The sequence below is a fragment of the Anser brachyrhynchus genome (genome assembly GCF_964034855.1).
Source record: "Anser brachyrhynchus genome assembly, chromosome: Z".
Lineage (NCBI taxonomy): Eukaryota > Metazoa > Chordata > Aves > Anseriformes > Anatidae > Anser > Anser brachyrhynchus.
In genome coordinates, this window is record NC_137697.1 from 29,948,317 (window position 1) to 29,967,862 (window position 19,546).

At 39.8% G+C, this 19,546-nt stretch overlaps 1 protein-coding gene across 13 annotated transcripts in view; it reads right to left on the bottom strand.

Moving 5' to 3' along the window:
- Positions 1-19,546, bottom strand: part of FREM1 (FRAS1 related extracellular matrix 1) — a 72,503-nt gene that overhangs the window by 4,702 nt on the left and 48,255 nt on the right. For 3 of the 13 annotated variants that reach the window (XM_080573866.1, XM_080573861.1, XM_080573864.1), the window contains 12 exons: positions 16,714-17,128; positions 16,016-16,217; positions 15,318-15,462; positions 13,045-13,174; positions 12,702-12,774; positions 10,219-10,368; positions 8,790-9,028; positions 7,999-8,046; positions 7,512-7,694; positions 7,097-7,222; positions 6,268-6,383; positions 85-170 (listed from right to left, as the gene is read on the bottom strand). In XM_080573866.1, coding sequence (XP_080429992.1) covers positions 85-170; positions 6,268-6,383; positions 7,097-7,222; positions 7,512-7,694; positions 7,999-8,046; positions 8,790-9,028; positions 10,219-10,368; positions 12,702-12,774; positions 13,045-13,174; positions 15,318-15,462; positions 16,016-16,217; positions 16,714-17,128 — 1,913 coding nt within the window. The other 10 variants (XR_013943471.1, XM_080573868.1, XM_080573869.1 and 7 more) reach the window with 10 other exon arrangements.

Consider the following 19,546-nt stretch of genomic DNA (forward strand, 5'->3'; position numbering starts at 1 on the left):
ATGCAGCATTTGAAAACTGGGCTGAAACTTGTAGCAGTTTAAGGCTTTATCATCAGTCACTTTATTGTCAGCTGATATACTTGCCTATCCAAAAAGGCTTCCTCCCACTGAAGTCCCACAGCCACTGCATGTGTTGTTCATTAGCCACACTTGCTAGACTCCCCTGGTATCTAGGCTCAACAAGAGAGGAGAGGGTAATTAGAATTCCACAGTGACAGACATCTCCCATGGACTTATCAACAAGAAGCATGAAGGATTCCAACATACACCATATACCTAACATTTCACAGGAAAATCAGTACTGACGTGAAAGAAAAATTACATAAAGATTTAGTCTTACATTTACCAATTACTTGTAGAACTTAAATCCTAGATTGGTTTTTCTAATTTTCTAATGGACAAATTAAATTGGCTGTGCAACTGAAATAAGAGTATACTGGACATGTGTAACGTACTCAAAGACTATGTTTTAAATCATGGAAATAATTGTTTCTCAATACTGTCTTTTCTCTAAAATAAAAATCCACCACACTAAAAATACAAGGCACCAAAAGATACCTTCACCTATTTGGTGGTGCAGCAGACTGTATTCTTTTTAAACTGTTTTCTGACAAAGCTAAAGCTCTGAATAACACAGTTTAAAACTTGGGCATATTTCAAAATAGAATGAAGTCCGTGTGTAATTCAGGGGGTTGATTTAGAATGGCAGTGTGGTTCTGAGAGGTAATGTTGGGTTGTTTGCAATGACTGTGCATTTAGTTCAGATCTGAAAGGAGTTTTGGTTTATATTAACTAGATTTAGAGTGAAACCAATGCACCAGCTCAAATCTGTCTGTGTACTTAAATCCCAATGGAAGGCTTGCAAAACCTAAACACCGAGTGGTCTTGCCACTGCAAAGTCCCCCAACTAGTACCAAGCATACTAACATCAGTAGGCTGCTCTTAAGCCATTTAGAGGTCAGGCCAAATTCTGAAGCATTAAGAGTCCACTGGCATCTTTCATATTTGCCAGGAATTGTCAGCTGTCAGCAGTTCCACTTTCATGGTTACCCATCTTTTTGCCTGACCTGATCTAATGACTCCTTTTTTTACCTGTCATGCCTACTCTCACCCTTCCTCTCCTACTGAGTCTCTGCCATTTCTGTTTTCCCATACTTCTGACTGCTCTTTAGTCTAACAGTGATGCTAACCCCTTCAAACATCCTAGGTGATGTTTGATAGGGCCCAAGGAAACAACACTGCTCATCAAAACATGTTGTAAGACAGCAAAAAACTTTTCTAGCAGAAGAATACGTCAATGGCATCATTAGAAGTTATTTAATATTAATAAATTAGAAGTTATTTAATATTTAATTTTGTGACTGTTGCCAGATATCCACTGGAGAGAGAAAACCAGTATTGCTCTGAAGAGAATTGTCCTTCAGAGCTGGGACTACAACCAGACCTCAAGGGTGGCATGGCAGATACTACTGAGACAGAGAAAAGATCCTGGGGTGGAATTCTACCACCAAGTCTGCCACCCAGTTAGAGACCCATGCCTGGAGCTCCATTCCTGTTTGTTGACCTACATCTTTTCTAACAGTAATTAATGATCCTGTGGATGCTATACCGTGACCCCATGGAAGATAGGGCAGCAGGTAAATTTTACATCAGGAGGAATTCCTAGCAATATGCAGTGTTCTGCACAGTCCTGTTCACACAAAACCTGGGCCATTCCTTTTTCTGGAGCAATGTTGATGGTATGCTTCTGCTTCAAAGGCCTATCCCATTACACCTGCAGTCAACTGAAACAGCCCAGGATTTACCCCCCTACTCCTCTTTGCACAGTGGATCCCGCAATGCCAGTGGGACAGCTGTGTGTTAGCCCTGACACTGTGTGTAATCGAGGCTGCCCTAGACCGAGGACCATATAGTAACACAGGCCCCATCAAGGGCCTCCTCAGATCTGGAACCACCAAAGGACAAAGTGTAAAGGATCTAACTGACATCTTCCATGTACAGTCCACAGGTAGAGGTGTGGCAGGGTGGCCTCAGAAACACTGATCATGACTTTACAAATGGTAGACTGACCCAGCAGAAAGTGGTTAGAAGCATCCAGACAGGGTTCAGGGATTGCACGCCTCCTCATGGTACAGAATCCCCAAATTTCACCCACTGATAACAAAGCTGTGGTACCAGCTCTTCTGTATGTACTCTTTGTCCCGTTATGTCACAAGGGTGACATGCTTCTTCTCTGTGCCTAACCACCAGGTCCATCTACCAAGTCTCCAGCGAACAAAGCAGTTAGACTGGCTAATGCTCTCTGAAAGTTTTGGATTCTTGTTCCTCAAACAAAAGGTCCAGGAAAGCAGGGCAGCTCGCTCAGGGTGTCCTCCCAGGGTAACTGACTCAGCAGCAGGATGCCATTCCCCCTCACAGTGACTGTGGCTGGCCAGTCACCAAAGTTGAGACTGAGAAGAGATTTGGGTAGCAGTCTCTGTGGTATCACCATTAGTGAGCAAGAACAAAAATAGGCGTTTTATCTGGCTGCTGCTTAAAGACAATCAAAGCACCAGAACTTAGTCAGTTACTTTAGAGAGTTGCAATTGTTTTAGGAAAATTAAAAACAAACAAAAGCATCAATTTGTATCAGTAACTGCTATATCAATAACATACAAGGGTGGTCTGAGCAGTAACAGGTTCAGACTTTCTTTAACCCAAGTATCAGGGAGAGCCTTCAGCATTGTGAAAGGAAAGCAGTGCAATAATTATGTTATCTAATCTTTCCTCCATAAGAGTGCTTTCTAAATACAGCCTGACCAACAAACACGACTGAAGAGAGAACAACCATTCTAATCGTTCAACCTGGCCAAGGGTTTTGTGGTATTGTAGGGAAATGAGAACAGTCCTGAAATACCACTGCTGTTAATATTACTAAACCTGTACCTCCAGGCAGAGCTCCTGACACAAGAATTGATGAAATAATGTTCATTATGGAGTTATGTAAATCTACCACTTCCTAATTTAAATTACTCCATACAAGAGGTCATACTGCCTTATTTAAATACAAACAACAACAAAATCACAACACTGATTCCTGTACAAGTCCATTTGCAAATCATTCCTTTGTGCTTTAAAATTTTTGCTTTCAAGTCAAGAGCATTCATCTAAGAGCAGTTTCCCAAGCTAAGGAAATATTTCAGATAGCCATTAACCTTGAAGTATTATATGCAAAACACTTAGCACAAAGAGTTTTCTGATTTTACATGAAATTAACTAGTACATTTTAAGGAGGTCTGTGCCATTCTGATAAACTGAACTTCTGCGAAAGCACACTTGACTGGCAGTGAAGATCTCTGTAGCACAGGAGGATATGTGATATGAGTTACTGCAGTAAATTCATGTCCCATACTGACAGTGAAGGGGCAGAGACTGAGAGGCTCTGCTGTAATTATCCCAGGCTTTTGTTCGCTCGCCTAGGGAGTAATCCTGGTGCCTTGAAATAGCTGTCTAGCATTGCTTATGACACCTTCTGGTATTCAAAACAATCAGATGAGATTGACAGACATGATGCAAAGTTTACAGGAGCCCTACATTTCCAGAGTGGCTGTTGAAAGTCAGACACCTTGGGCCTTCAAAATTACTCTAGGTAATTACTCTCCTATGCTGGAGTCACCAGTAACAATGTAAGTTAAATCAGTCTCTCACAGAACTAGCGCAGCATTAGGAGTGGAGGGCAGCAGGGTCCACCCTGCTTTGCACAAGGCAGTACAGAGCCACCACAAAGGATCTAACCGCTGTTTTAGATATGGCTTTGCCTGTGATTCCTAAGGACTGAGGCCACGTGTTGCTAAGATACAAACACAGAACAGAAGAACAGACCGTCGTAAAAAGCTGGCAGCAAAGGATCTGAAATCTGATCATATTTAGACTCTCATTGAATATTTAACTTCAGGATGGTGAAGGCATAATTTGACTAACAGCAATTCAAGCAACAGTGGATTCTGTCTTTGCAGGAGCAGCAGTGAAACCATCTTACATGTGAGTGAGCCCTGCTGCACCGACCCCAGGGGAAGATGCATTTCTATGGGATAAACAAGAACTGCAACATAAATGACCAAAATTGCTGCTAAATCAGGCTGCTGTGTGGTCACTGAGCCATAATATCCCTCAGATGCTTCTCTTCATGCTGCCAAGAGTCTCTTCATGCATAAGAAACAAACACAGAGAAAAGAGTTTTAAACCACCTTTCTCTCCAATGGATTGGAGGAGGTTTAGAAATGGTACAAGATTTTATGTGCAATTAGCTGAGGTTTTTTTTAACCCCACTATCACTATTCAGCAACTTGTGTCAAGACAAGCCCATCTTTATGTTGTCTTCTATCTCTGCACATGGAAACCAAAGAGTGGTATGCCACCTGTAACAAATGGATGCAACACACATCAAAGCTCACTGCTGCAATGTGTAGTGATGGAACCCAAATAGGTTTACATAAGCCCAAGTACATACAGTTATGTCCAGACAGCAGTTGCTTCCATGATAAATTGCTGTTTGTGCTTTTTGTCCTGATCTACGTACGAGCGAATGTCAAGCAAGAAAATAGAATAGAAATTGAAAATATTGCTACTCGTTTAGTAATAAAAAATACCCTTATTTTTTCAGTGAAATTGGCTGATATCGTGAAAGTCAATTCTAATCTTTTTATTCAATATCTGATGTTTCTATGATCTATTAAAAACTGAGGAGTGGCATCCATGTTGATTTCCTTTGCTTACTGGAAAACTTCAGCCAATTAAATGCCAACAGTAAAAGTAGAAGTATTAATTACAGAAATACCAGAACTGGCAGTGGTGGATGATGGGGGCATGGGAGGAGGAGGACAAAAGCACAAAATAAGATATATTATCTTCTAGTAACACTTTAAAGTGTGTGCCTGGAGTCCTACTTTTGTAAATCTATTCCAGGTGGAGGTCAGGAGTACTCCATTTACCATGATAAAGCTTCGTCAGTCTGTGGTAATCTGACATTAATTAAATTGTCATTGCCCTAGGATTCACTTGCTTGTGGATTGTGATATGCCTTGACTCTTTGTGTAGCTGTTTCACGCTGTCACTAACTTACTGTTACTCAGTTTAACTTCTGTATTACACACTATAGCCTTCAGCAGGAAGTTATCTTCCACAAACAGTATGGGTCCCTGGGAACACACTCTTCTAAGAAATGGGAACACCTCCCAGCATACAGACGTGATTAATTCAGTGAGAATTCCCCAGGAATCAACTGAATGCTGAGTCCTTCGGGAAGAAATATTAGAATATTCACAACTGACAGCTTTACTGGGATAACCCAACACTTTAGGTAAAACTATCAACAATCTGAGATTTGTGGTGAGTTTTCATAAAGACTATCTTCCATTATCTGGAAGGTATTGGAACTAAGACTTTGCTTTCGCCTGTTACCAAGACAAAACAAACTGGTATAACTGACTAGAATAAATCAAGGTTTGTTATGCATGCTTGTACATGTTTCATGCTGCCCATATGTTCTTCAACCACTTCCTGAATGTATTCTGTTTCTTCCATCTCCAACCCATCTGTGTGTTTCAATTTTCATTTCATGGAGCAATAGAAAGGGGCTATTAAAGCCCGTCCTTTTGTTCAGCCTGGTGCTCAGAATTCAACACAAGGTACAGAACATGCATGATCCCAGGCAAGCTCAATGTTACCAAGGCTAGCATTCCTTCCAGTCCTAAACGGTTGCTCCTAAAACAAAAATCACAAAGCACGCCTCCAAAGTGCAAGGCTGGCTTGTATGGTGGATTTTGTATTTGCCTCCTACTCTGTTACAATTATTATTATAATTTACTAATTTTCATTTATCCTTAGAAGTCAAAAGCTTACTGTAAAATTGGATAACAAAGTTTTTGAGTAGTTACAGAATCTGAATCAACATCTTCAGAAGAATACCATGCAGCACAGAGGAGCTGGTAACATAGAGCTGTTGCTAATATTAACTGAAGGCAGAGTCAAGGAAGTGGTGGATCAAAGAAGGCTGAAGAAAGACATTCATATAATGAATATAGTACAATAACCACCCAAAATCGTATGACACTAATAATATTTGAATTTTCTACTGGGTCAGAATCCCAGGACTTGTTCAATCATGTTGTAGCTGTGCAGCACAACAAAAGCAGGGCTTATCCAAGTGAGCTCATCCTCAGGATCAACATTCAGTTCAGGGCAACAGTCAGTGCACAGCAAACACATTTGTTTGGAGAAGTGTCTTACTGTTCTCTGCAAGCTCGAGCAGCAGTATTCCAGGTGACCTTGTGATTCACTACCAGGAAATAGCAGTTCCCATCATGATGACTCCATCCGGAGGGACATTTTTTTGTGCTCACCTCCTGAAATAAAAGATGAAAAGGCAGAACAGACTCTTGCTCACAGTGCTCTATCTCTGCGCTAGTAATCAGGCTTGAGGCTGAAGGTGTTGCTGATAGCCTCTCCAGAATTCGACTGAACATGAAATATGGTGTATGTCAATAAAGCTAAAGCATCACTTAGAAGATGTAAAGAATTACATGCCTGCCAGAGGACTCTATGGTTTATAATCAGTAGCATAAAGCTGACACAAAGTTTCAGATCCAGAAATCCTCTTAAGAGAGGACATTGTTTTGGATAACATTTCCTGGCTCCTGCAGTTTGTGTAGGGAATGAAGTGTAACAAAAATTCAGTATGAGATCGTGAGTGGCAAGGGAGGATGTTTGCTTACAGAATACCTAAGTGAGTTGAATTTACTAAATCCCACCCATTCTCTCATAGACTTCATTTACTGACTCTCCCATGCCTACATTCCCACAAGCATCAAGACAACTGTGCCCATGCAGTTTGTCTAGAAGCACCTGTGGGTGACAGAAACAAAAGGTAGCCACGGCAATCAAGCCCTCATCTTGTCTCTGGGATTCTGTCTCTTCAGTAAACCTGACTCTGGATAACTCTTTTATTCCCTGCAAGCACAAGTCAGTAGTTGTTACAGGCAGGTCCTTTGCTTCAGAGTCTTATGCTTTGCAGACTCCATGCTCTGCTTCAGATGGATAGTCATGGTGACCTTTTTACCTTGCTTTGGGAACTCCAGAATTTCCATATTATCCCATCACACTGAAATAACTTCTGAGTGCTCTCTTCATAATGCAAGAGCCCCTTCAAATCTGGTGTACAAGCCTTTGGAAAGGAGTTGAAGTCCTGGAAAAGGGAATGGCAGTTGAACATTTGAAGGAAAATAATTACAAAACAAAAACAAAAACAAAAAAAAACCACAAGCTACATGAAACAGATGCAACAGCTCTTATATTAAAACTTCATGACATGAAAACTGCAAGGATTAAGTTGTTAATTTATCTGTGTATTGTTCAAACTCAGTTTTGGAACAGGGGGAGTTAGGCTTCTGATCTCAGAGGCATTAACTCATTTTGGAAAAGAGCATGACTGAAAACAGATGGTAAAAATTCCTACGGAAGAAAAGGTTTCATACTTCATGGCTTGAGCTTGGTTCAGATGCCAGTTCTGCCTTATCAGCTTGTGGGATTTCTGTCTTCCTAGAGGAGACGATATTTATCTGCGTTTGTGCTTGGTTAATTACTGACACTTCAGCCTTCTTGTTTGCTTTAGCTGATGAGGTGTCATCCTCCATTTTGAGTGATACCATCCCATGATACTTGGATTTACAGTACCACAAACGAGCAAAACAGGAGGGTAAAACAGTGAGTTAGCTCTTACAAGCAATTCTTAAATACTGCCTCCCCTCCCCACCTCCTCGCCCCCACCCCCAGCAATAGTACAAATTGTTGGAAATTAAGGGAAAATTACACCAATGAAAAAGAAAGATACATAGAAAAATAAAGTATTCGTCACAATGAAGCAATGAACTTGGTTAGCAAGTTGTTCTGCATAAAGTCTGGAAAGAACAGAATCAGAAAGAAATCACAGAAATGTTTGAGCAATATTTGCAAGACTCTTACTTTGAAAAATACATCCGTTCCATTTCTAAATACAGATGAAGGATGAACCTGAAAAAAAGTACAGTAGCAGAATGAGATGGACATATTCATACATTAAAGAAACAAAAATTTTAGCAAGATGTGCTACATGGTATAAATTCCAAATCATGCAGAACATATCTTGATTTTAGCTCTTTCTCTCTGAAAATGCAAACTAATGGCTTCTGAAAACAGCCATCAAAAATCACGTTAAAAATGTTTTTATAAACAGATTGCATTAACTTTTAAGATCACAATAGCAGAATATGACAAAACCACCTAGTTAAACCAACATAACTTAAATAGGAAAACTCAATGGGCAGGCGTTGTTCACTGTTTAAGCTAACAGTATTTTCACCCTTACAACTTCAGGACCAGATGTACAGTTTCTATGCATTGGCATGACTCCAGTGACTTCACTGAAACCTTGCATCTTTCTTCTAGCTGACCCATAACTTAGACAAGATTAAAAGCTACGTAATTACTGTTGTTGCTTGTTGCACATTTCCTTGCCCAACTGCTTTCATTCCTCTCTCTCATATGTGGATCTTCAAAATCAGGAAATATTCCTGTGCCTCCTCACTCCCCAGTCCCCTCCACAGTATTTTTAAATAATCCTGTAACACTTAGGTCTGACTCAAGACAAACGCAGGTAGTTTACACCTATTGCACAATCAGGTAGAAACACTTCAGAAATAGGACAATTAAATGAAGATATCAAATCCCAATGAATACATAAATCAGTCCACCACCGCACAACAGAAGTGTCTTACTATTCTGCCATTTCCTATCACTCTCAGCCTGGTCCTTGACTGATTCACCAAGCTGTGCTCCTGCAGCGTGTCCCCTCTGTGCTCTCTCATCCCTTTGGAAGGAGGTGGTGGGATCCCTTCCAAGTGAATGCTGCCAGGCCTGGAAGGTGATGAGGAGCCTGAGGAAACTGCAAACAGTGTGCCTCTCCTCCAGAAGTCATGCTTGCTTTGGCCAGAAGAACGGAAAGAGCTGCACTGACCTGAAAGCATTAAAAATGGCAGATGGTCAGTTCTAGCTGCACGATCAGACAACTGGTCACGTTGACATGGCCACATAAACAGCTTGTCATTAAAAGTTGGATGATTCTTTCACTTGATGTGGCTGATTTGCTGTTTGTTCAGTCATCCTTGCTTGCAGGGTTTTCTTAATCATAACTGCCTATGACTGCAGCTATCTGTATATGTACATTTTTTTACATAATGCATCTACATAACCATAGATTGGAATCCCTACCAAGTATCTGCAGAAGATACCTGTTTTCATGCATAGATTAGGGTTTGGAGAGCTGGATTTTTGGGCAGGGATAGGTATCTTTAACTAATATTAGTGATAATTCCAGCATAACCAGTCAATTTCCTCTTCAGAAACCCAGGACACTATTGTTCCTTCAAATTAGTTGTGTCAATTAACTCCTGACTTATGTTACGAATGTTAAAAAGAAACTAGATCTCAAATTTTAAAAGGAATTTTGGTAAAATGAAGCTTCGTTCATTACAACACATGTATTTAAAATACTGTTTCACTAAGTACCAGAAGGGAAAACATTATTCACCTTTTACAGGACTCAGCTGCTTTGCTAATCATTTGTATTTTTCTACAGTTGCTACTTTTTGGTGTGCTTTTAGGCACACCACATTTGGCTACTGAAAAACACAATAATAATAAAGAAATAAAGGCCTAAGCTCTGTAATAATCACTGCTGTGCACTGTAATGTTGTGGACTGTGTTTACTATGCATTAGAAAATCTATTTCTAAGAGCTGTGTCTCGTTGTTATGTTTCTTTTTAGAGAGGAAAATCAATCTTTTTCAGAGGTGTGTAACCACTGTTGTACAATCACTGAAAAACAATTCTAATGGACTCAACAATCTCTTTTTTTTTCCACTTTAATAAATGAGAGCTGAACTCATGTTGTTATGAAAAGTGTTTTGTTTCCCCCCACTCTTCTCATTTTGTACTTGTTGCTTTATCCATGCTGTGTTTCCTAAGAGGATGAATACAATTGTGTGAGAGAATAAATGGTCTGCAACTGCCAAGCCTGTTTTCTCTGAAAAGAAAGTAAGCATTTTGATGTGAAGGTTAAGTGTTAGGAACAACTTGTGGTTGGCAATAAGTAGCTACCTAGCCAAGATTGTCCCACAGTTTAAAGATGAAGATCAAAAGAGAATACCTCCTTTTGAGTCCAAAATTTTCACTACAGCTTTTGTCCTGGTGCCAAGAACAGCATTCACAGGGGAGTTCAGAACTACTTCAAAGACTTCATCATCTTCCTCTAATCCATCATGGGTAATTGCAATATTCCACATCTTGGTTGACATTCCTAACAGAAATAAACATTTTAATTACTCTTTAATTGCTATTTCAATCACTTGGAGTGTCAAAGAAATATATTAATTAACATGTCTGTAGCTAGAACGGAGTAGCTTGTGTATGCTATTGTGCTCCCACCAACTAACTGGACTCCTGCTGTTCTCCCAGATAACTTTAGGTTCGAATTTGCTCCCAAACAAAGATGATTCATTTCAAGTGCATACACTGTAACAAAAAGCTGCTTTAGACACAGCAAATGGCAATACAATACATAAATTTGGGACTTCCATTGGGATTTTCGAGAGAAAATGTAGCATGTGCTTTTTATGCTGAAAGCTTAGTTTTAGAGATGGAACAGCTATTCAAAATACCTGCAAATGGATCAAAGAGTACATTGACTTGAAGTACAACCTTTCAGAAGGCACAATGTACATCTGGTTGCAAAATTTTGCCTTAGTTGCTTGTCTGTACTGGGTAAATTCAGGCTTGCATTAGTGAAAATGAGAAAAGATTATTCCAAGATAAAGGACTAGACTGGTTATTAGCCAAAAATCTTCAGAATTTGTCTATGAAAAGTCAGAGGTAGTACGGCAGAAGCCAATCTGTGTACACATTGTTGTCATATAAAAATTTCGGGAACTGTTTCTGCATTATAAATTCAATGCTAAGGTCCAGAATTAGTATCAAAGACAAAAGGGCAGCATGGAAAAATAGAATCTCTACAACCTTGTGACACTTTCCATTGCTTCCAAGTTGCTTCTTTCCAGTTTGAATCCTCTGGCCAAGAGCAGCTCAGTTAGTACCTACGGATCCATAAGCTTCAATAGGGCCGCCTTTGTTCTAACTTTCATTTACAATTTATTGATATAAGTCTAATGTGTCAATCCATTCCATCAACTGGCATGGTTGAAGTTTGCTTTTAAAACAAACCTGTCAGACTTATGATTAATAAATACAACTAATGAAAAAATATCAAACCTCTTGAATTGAGGACTGAGAAATTGATACACTTGATGTACCATTCTGGAAGGTCCTTCCAGGTAAACCTAAGCAAAGGACTTTGAGAGACAGCCACCCAAAAAGACTGTGTGAGGGAGCTCATCTGTTTGAAAGGAGAAGATGGCCAGAAAAGAGGAACAGTGTGCATCTCTCCTGTCCATGTTCACAGTTAACTTTCATGTGGCTCACCGTCATAATCAGGAAGCCCCATGCTTGGAGAACCTGCTGCTACCAGCAGAAAAGGAAAATTCAATAAGGGGACTTACACAGAAAATCTCTTTGCTATGATTTCTAGCCATTTTCATCCAAAGTTGGGTAAGTTTGATTGCAAAATACATTACAGGAAGGAGAGCTGGAGTGATGTGTAAGCACAGTGTGAAAGATTTTTTCACAATGATCTCTCTAATCTTTCTTCCACCTTCTAATTTAACATGAAAAAGAAAATAATAATAATAAAAAACTAACACTGAATAAAAGGCATTAAGGAGCGGCTCACTGGTTTCAGGGATTTCATGTGTGCTTCAGAGTATCGAAAATTAGGGCAGACTTCCACCTTCCCCCCCACACACACATTTTTTTTTAAATTGTGGTCTGCTGAGGTACATTTATGAATTCATCCATGGAATACAGTGCTACATAATCTCCAAAGCATGTGATGCTCTTTTTTAATTAACATAAAAGCTGAGGTGCTGAAGTAAAAATCTCCAGGCTGGAACTGACTTGCTGTATTCCCAGTATCTCTTTTCGAAATGAAGATAAGCACTTGGACTAATTTTTACCATCAAATATGTGCTATTTATTTCAGCCTTTTACACATTCTATATTTTCTCTCCTCTGTAGCCACTGTGACTTTCTGCCATTGAAATCTTACTCCTGTCAGCAGTGGCATAACCTCCACTGTCATTGCACGGCACACCCGAGGAGGCCTCTGTGGACTCCATTTTCTAAACCCTAATAAATCCTAGTCTATGCCTACAGAATGCATTCCAAAAATCTCCAAAAGGCTAGCACATGCAAAGGGACTGATTATGATAGCATATGGGTTCTCATACCTAGATAATCTATTTATATGGGCAAAAAATTTTTTTCTTTTTTTTTTTTTTTCAGGTGAAGCTGAATATCTGAATGGTAAATTTTGAAACTCTCTCCCAGATTATTTTTTCCCCAGAGACACCCAAAGCACGACAATAATGAAGCTCACAGCACTTCTGGAAAATGAACCCAAGTATTTTTACTATGTATCTCCTCTAGCTATGAAAACATAACACATTGCACTCTCCAAAATGAGAGTTTACACTTTCGAAATCAGTGAATTTGTTTTAAAATTAGTGCACTTGTTTGTACCTGGATCAAACTGAACAAGTTTGGAGGGAGTCACTGTGAAGTCCTTTCCCAGCACGGCAGATATTTCATTGACCTGCAAAGAAACCAAGCAGTACATGGCAGGCTGCAACCTGTTTCACCAAACCGCTGTACTGTGCTGTGTGCTGAAGGTACAGCATTTCCCCACGGGGTCCCAACAAGACACGCCTAGCTGTACATGTGCATAGGCTGAAAAACAAGATGAAGGCCTAAAGAATAAACGTTGTGATATGCAACTGCCATTCAATGCCAGTCCAAGGAAGAAATTAACAGACTCCACTGCTTATTATTAGTTTCCATTTAAAACTTTTGGTTTTAGCTTTACCTTCACCACGATGAAGGCAGAATCGGCAGAGTGTCCTGCCCTGGTGATTTTCAGAGACAGCATCCCCACGTTCTCGCACACCTCATACTCAGTCTGCTGCATTTCAATCCGAGACCACTGCAGCTCCAGCCTGTGGGTGGAGGAAGGGAAGCCTGCATGGAACAAAGCCACCTTTCCCTGCTGCCCCCACCCCCTGCTGTCTGAAGGGTCAGTAAGGTGGCGCTTCTCTCTCGACTGTTAATCTAGCCAATACACATAGTCAGTCTTTCCTTCCAAGTCAAAATATTTGTGTGTGATTTGGCTGATTACAAAGTGAGAAGCAGCTAATAAATCTTCCAGTTGAGCCCTTGTCTGACTCAAGCCAAGCTTGAACATTTTTTTTCAGAACCAGAGAGGTTCTGCAGTGGGTTTGGAAAGAGTATGGTTTGTCCATAACATCAGACAGGCCAAGCAATACAGGCTATTGTGGTTCCCACCATCCCTGTAATTTGTTTTTACTGTCACTCCACAGTATTTTCTCTGCAATATCCTCCTTTCCTCCCACTTCATCTCTCCTCCAACTCACCCCCTCTAGTGTATGGGCACACTCCAGGACTTCACTGCTTCTATATGTGTGTTCACCCCACAACCCTTCATTTAATTCTCTGTGTGCATTTCTCCTCAGCCATAGAAGTAGCTGAAACCAAACTTCTCATATAATCAATTTTAGAATGGCCTATAGGGAATGTGACTGAACCTTAAAGAATCTCATGCTGCACGGGGTAACCAATAAAGATCTCACCTTTTGAAAAGCTGTAATAAAAATTAGTGAGAGTCAGAGATGAACGAGACAGAGCAGAATGAAGGAAAATGAGCTGCGCTACTTACCAATCAACCTGAACTTTTCCAAAACAAACTTCTAGAACTTTCAGGGTTGAATAGCTCTAACACTAGTGGAAGTTTCTTCCTGTCCTCATAATATCTGCTGATACCCAAGAGGTAGACAGCCTACTTAGAAGCTGATTTGCTTTCTTTTTTCTAAAGAGTATTAATAATCCTGATGTGGTGCAGCAGTCATATCAAAGGTGGGATTCAATTTCAATAGTATCAACATGCACATCAAGCTTTTCTTTTGACCCATTGACAATTAAGTGATGAACTATTAAAAAAAAAAGTCACAAGCTTATAAATAACATAATGAAAACATTATTTTTTCCTTAAAAGACAAATTCCTCTTTTTTCTGGGGTCCAGTGCAGCTAACAAATATGTTCTACTTCTCTGAAATTCCTGTTTCCCATAAGAATAGTGTTTTCTCTTTTCTTTTTTTCTAAAAACTATGTTATGCATTGCTATTTATATGCAAGAACTCATACTTTCCCATGAAGTGTGACTGCGTATTAATAATGTGTTTAATATCAGAGCATCTGTGAGCAAGCACAAGGCAGCTGGGAAGCGCTCAGGTTAGCTTCATTCAGATGTGTTTGGATATAGGGACATCTTTTGGCTTAGTGCGTAACTGCGGAAACACTGGCTCCAGCTCTGCTCAGCCTCAACCCTCTCTGTCGTTCAAGTGCTTTGCAGAGGGGCCTGGAGCCTGAAGCCACCTGTCTGCTCCTTCCCCTTTTCCCTCTTTGGGGAAGTTTCCTTCCCTGTGATTCGTGGTTTGCAGGTAGCCAGTTCAGCACAGGGAAATAGTGTCAGTTATTTTTCTCAGTTACTTCAGATTAAATAAATGGAACATTCAGTCCTATTTGCAGAAATAAGAAAAACATTGTCCCCTTTTGAAGAGTTACTCCCACTTTCAGTCTTTATCTTCAAAGTACAGTTCAGATGATAACCCAGTGTGCAATTTTTGTACAAAAGGTTTATCATATGTCAAAAGGAAGATTGGATAATATGCCTAGTTGAAACTGTAGAATTACATGACAAAGAGAATGATGTGTGCCCTCCACCTTCTTTCATTGCTCTTTTGAAAAATTATGACTCCCTTAGCTTTTACAGCTGAAGAGCATCGCCACCATCATGATCTTAGGCCTGGCCTGTGGCCCAAAATGTGCCCCAGTCTTACTTGAAACTAGCCCTTTGTATTTTGCTACCCTGAGGGGAAGAAAACTTCTCTATTATTCAGCAAAAGAAATGGTGGTTTGAGTCTTTGAAACCATAGCTACATTCAGTCCTGCTCAGCTTCCAGGCCAGCACTGATTCATTTGACCTTAGGCAGAAGCCACCCCAGAGCCCTGATAGATGATGTGCACAGTGCATTACAGCGCTCAAAACCGACGATCAAACTTACATTTGGGGAACCGCTGAATTTCCACTGGGATCTGTGACCTGAAACTCCAAGTTGTCTGAATTCATTTCCCACAATGGATTGATGACATAAAGTATAATTTTGCTATTTACATCCTTTTGGCTAAACCCTTCATGGATAAATCCACCTGGGAAAGGAAGGAAAAGTCAAGGTAAGTTAAAAGTCTGTTAAGTCTATATGAACCATGTAGCTCATACAGACTGTTTTCAACTTTTCTCTTTGTTAAGCACTTAGAAAACTTTGAAATTCCAGAAAGCTGTTTTTACAACTACACAGCAACATCCCAGTTCATTATAAGCCCCAGTCAATTAGTTCCCATGTGACATGTTGGTCAAGTGACCTAGTTCGATATTCATTGTTACTCTCCTTGTCATAAAGTTCAGAGTACATATATACTTTATTCTAGTTTGCTACCTCCTATGCCAATCTTTCAAGCTTCCTTTCCTAAAAGTAGTTTCTGAACTGCAGCTACTAACAATCTTCTCAAACTTTGTAAGGATTAGTGATGAACATGATACTTAGGTCTTGGTGCAAAAGCTTTCCTATTACAATCAAACCTTGCCCAAAGTTTGCTAAAAAATTTTGGTTTCCTCTGCCAAGCAACTATTAACAGGATAGGTTTCAAAATCTGGTCTGGTTATGTCCCAAAAGACAGAGAGAGAGATTATAGAATACAGTACCCGTTGTTACGTTTTCCAGGTAGCCATAACGAGGACCTCGTAAAATCTTAAAAATTATTTTGTCATCCTCTGTATTGGGATCAGATGCCTTCAGGGACCTGGCAGTAATATAGATCCCATAATTACCATTCTTCAGCAGTTCCACATCAGAACAGCAGTGGAGGTGAATAATTTTTGGTGCCATTTTGTCCAAATGATCCACCTAAATCAAAGTTAGATAAATGTATATTTATTTTACAGTATCAGGATATTCTCTATCCATTCTACTTTTGCTACAAGCACAATAGCCTGCTTAGGAGAGCAACTATCATTTTGACTAACTGTCTGCTCCAGAAGAAATCTGACTTCCAGTTAAGTACTATTTTCCATGTGAGATTTCCAGGCTCTGTTTGCACAATTGCTTGCGTCATGCAGTGAGATGCAGCACATGCTTGGGAGAGCAACACAAATTCTGTGTATCTCTTAATCTCTTCCTTTCCTATATCTATCTATCTATATATAGATATGTATATATATTTCTCTGAGTAATGTATTGTGGTAATTACTTAGAACACAGAAAGCAAGCCTTTTAGCTTATAAATATCTCTGTTAAATAATAGGTTGCAGCAAGTAGCAATTCTAAGCTTAGTCAAAATCAGTGCATTTCCCACCTTATCATGCTATATATCTCTTTTAAGTAGGCCTGTGGTCACACTTGCCTGAATGGTGAATGCCACTGGCTCGATCTGCACCCTCCCATTCACGATGAAGCCTTGATTAGTCCTATCTGTTGCAACAAATGTAAATCTGTCAATCTGGGAATCCCCACCTCGGTGCTTGTATGCAACATCCATGTTGTCCACATCTCTCTGGGTGAAATTGTACTGTAGTAGCACAGCCCCTCGATAATAGAGATGACCATATTGGGGGAGCTGAGCCAAGAGGAAGGTAAGGTCTTCATTAGCTGTGTCTGGATCTGAAAGCTGCAGGACATCAGGAGAAAGGAGTACCATAGCACCTTCCACTAATCTTAACCCCGTGTTCCTAGATAGTGTCGGCAAAGCTTGGTCGACTGCCTCCAAGGAGATCATGAATGTCCCATGCTTAGTCCTCAGTCCATTGCTGATGATGAATCTGGCAAAAAGAGGCAAGGTAGTCTTCAACATGTGTCTTGATTCACCATCTACTGAAATGAAATGATAACACACACCTTTACTACAGGACTTGCCTGTGGTGATACTGCAAAACACATGAAGACTAGAGCTGGTTTGAGATCAAACCCAGTCTGTGGGGTGGATGTATAACTTTAAAACATGAAAGAATATAGCCAGGTATAATGTCTCTGCAGGAATATGACAAAATGCCAAAGGAATGGCTTTGAGAATACACCTGTCAGTCTCAGCAGTCCTAACAGAGTTGATCTGATCTTCTAGCTCAGGTACAGACGGAGCATGTCTAAAATGAAGGGCTGGCTGGGGGCACAGATACAGATGTTTTCTTTAACTATATCTTCACCTGATTACCTGCCAGTGGTAAAGTGAAAATGCTGGCTTTGCCTACAAATTACAGAAAGAGGTGTGTAAAGTACATGGTCTGCCTGGACAATGGTTTTGTTCTGTTCACTGCTGCAAACCTGTCATAACTAGTAGTCCCCAAACTACCTAAAGAAAGCAAAGTGGGAAAAGAAATGTAGAGATCCCTCCTCATCGTGCTTTATAGACTAGATTGGGCACTAGCCTATACGTTTCTGTATATTCAGAGGAACTGAATTATGTTTCTTTACAAAACCCAAGTGAAATTTCACTGAAATATTAAGGATCTGATGAATGTATTGGGCAGAACTGTACAAGTTGCTACAGTAATTTAAAAAAATATAGATGTCCATACCAGATTTTTATCAAAGAGTCACATCTGCAGAATTATTACTCCATGCTGGGAATTTCTATTAATAGCAGCATAGTTTCTTATACTTCTCTCCCAAGCTGTAATAGCTCTTCAGATATACTAAAGACATGATTATGCTTTACAGTTATTTTTCCTTTCCTAAACTTGAAAAAGATACCCATGTATGGAGAGAAAATCTGTTGGAAGTCTACCAGCTGGGTATGGGCTTTTGAGTACAAGTGACAGCATGCTCTGCAGACATTTATTATCTTTTTTTTTTTTTTAGATAAAAATTAAGAGAAAACCAGTCTTTTAACCTTCAATATTCATCCTAGGATTCATTGCCAATATTACTACTTAAATATTTTTGTCTGAAAGCAATAACATTGCACATTGTCATGCCTGTAACAAAACCCATTGATAGTACAGAAAAATAAAAATTGTCTTGGAAACATCTCATGAATCTTCATGTCACATCATCATACAATAAATGAGACTTACCTTTTTCTCTACAGAGCTTTCGCTGATTGTGGCACATAGTACTTACTAAAGCTTCTTGGAGATTGGTTTTCACACAAGTTTGTTCTGTCTGAGTGAGAACAGAGTACCCAAGACTTTGTTTGGACCAAGGCTGCCGTGTAAAGAAATGCTATTCACATTACCTGTTTTTTCTTTTTTTTTTTTTCACAATCCTTTGAGTGCACATACGGCAACACTTTGACTGTTGATCTTGTGAGGGACATCACTGCATGTCAAAGAAAATATGTGGGCCAAACTAGCTGGCTGCTTTCCATCTATCACACTTCTACCATATATAAGTGGAATGAGGACTGGTTGAGGTTTCAATTTTTTCCCTCTTCTTGGTCTCTTGCCTACAGACTTCAGAGGAGTATTAAAAGAATCACAGGGTCAGAACCTGGTCTGCAGTTGTGCGCTTGGAATATGTGACCTTCAGTAGGTCATGATGTAGCTTACTGTGTCACACAGGCTGTCCATCTAAAACTCCTCACTGACTTCACCAATGCTGGATGATTAGGGCTCGATCAACTTGTAAGCAGGCAAAATGCCATGAAGCAGATGGGAATGAGCATAGGCAGAGCAGGGACAATATAGCAGTTAGAAATATGTTTACTGAGGATGGTTTTCCCAGCTGGGAACCTAGAGACATCTGTCTGCACTGACCTAATGCTATTGTGCCAATGGTAAAAGCGTTGTGCTATTAGTAATCTAGCTAAAATCAAATACAGAATTAGAATAATGATGATTAATAGTATGCTAAGGGAAAAAAAAGGCAAATCATATTCAGTCAAGATCTTATCTATATCTCAAAATTTCTGGGAGATTGCAGCTGAAGTGAGTTTTGTCTGGTTCCTTAGATGGCTGTACAATCATTTGGATATCTCAAACCATATGCAAGTGAAAGTCTTAAAGAGGATAATTCAGTTTGTGAAAGTGAAGATTCATCCAGAATCTTCTACAGAATACCAGGCAGAAGCATACCTCTTGATTATACATCAGATTGAACATTACAATGCAAATATTTTATGCCAATTGATTTTACAGGTGATGAAGCTATCCATGTCCAAGAAGTCCTTTTTTTTCTGTACTTGGGGAGACTTTGTTTTTTATTTCTGGTTTATGGCTGCTTCATCTTTCCCTGGGGAATGG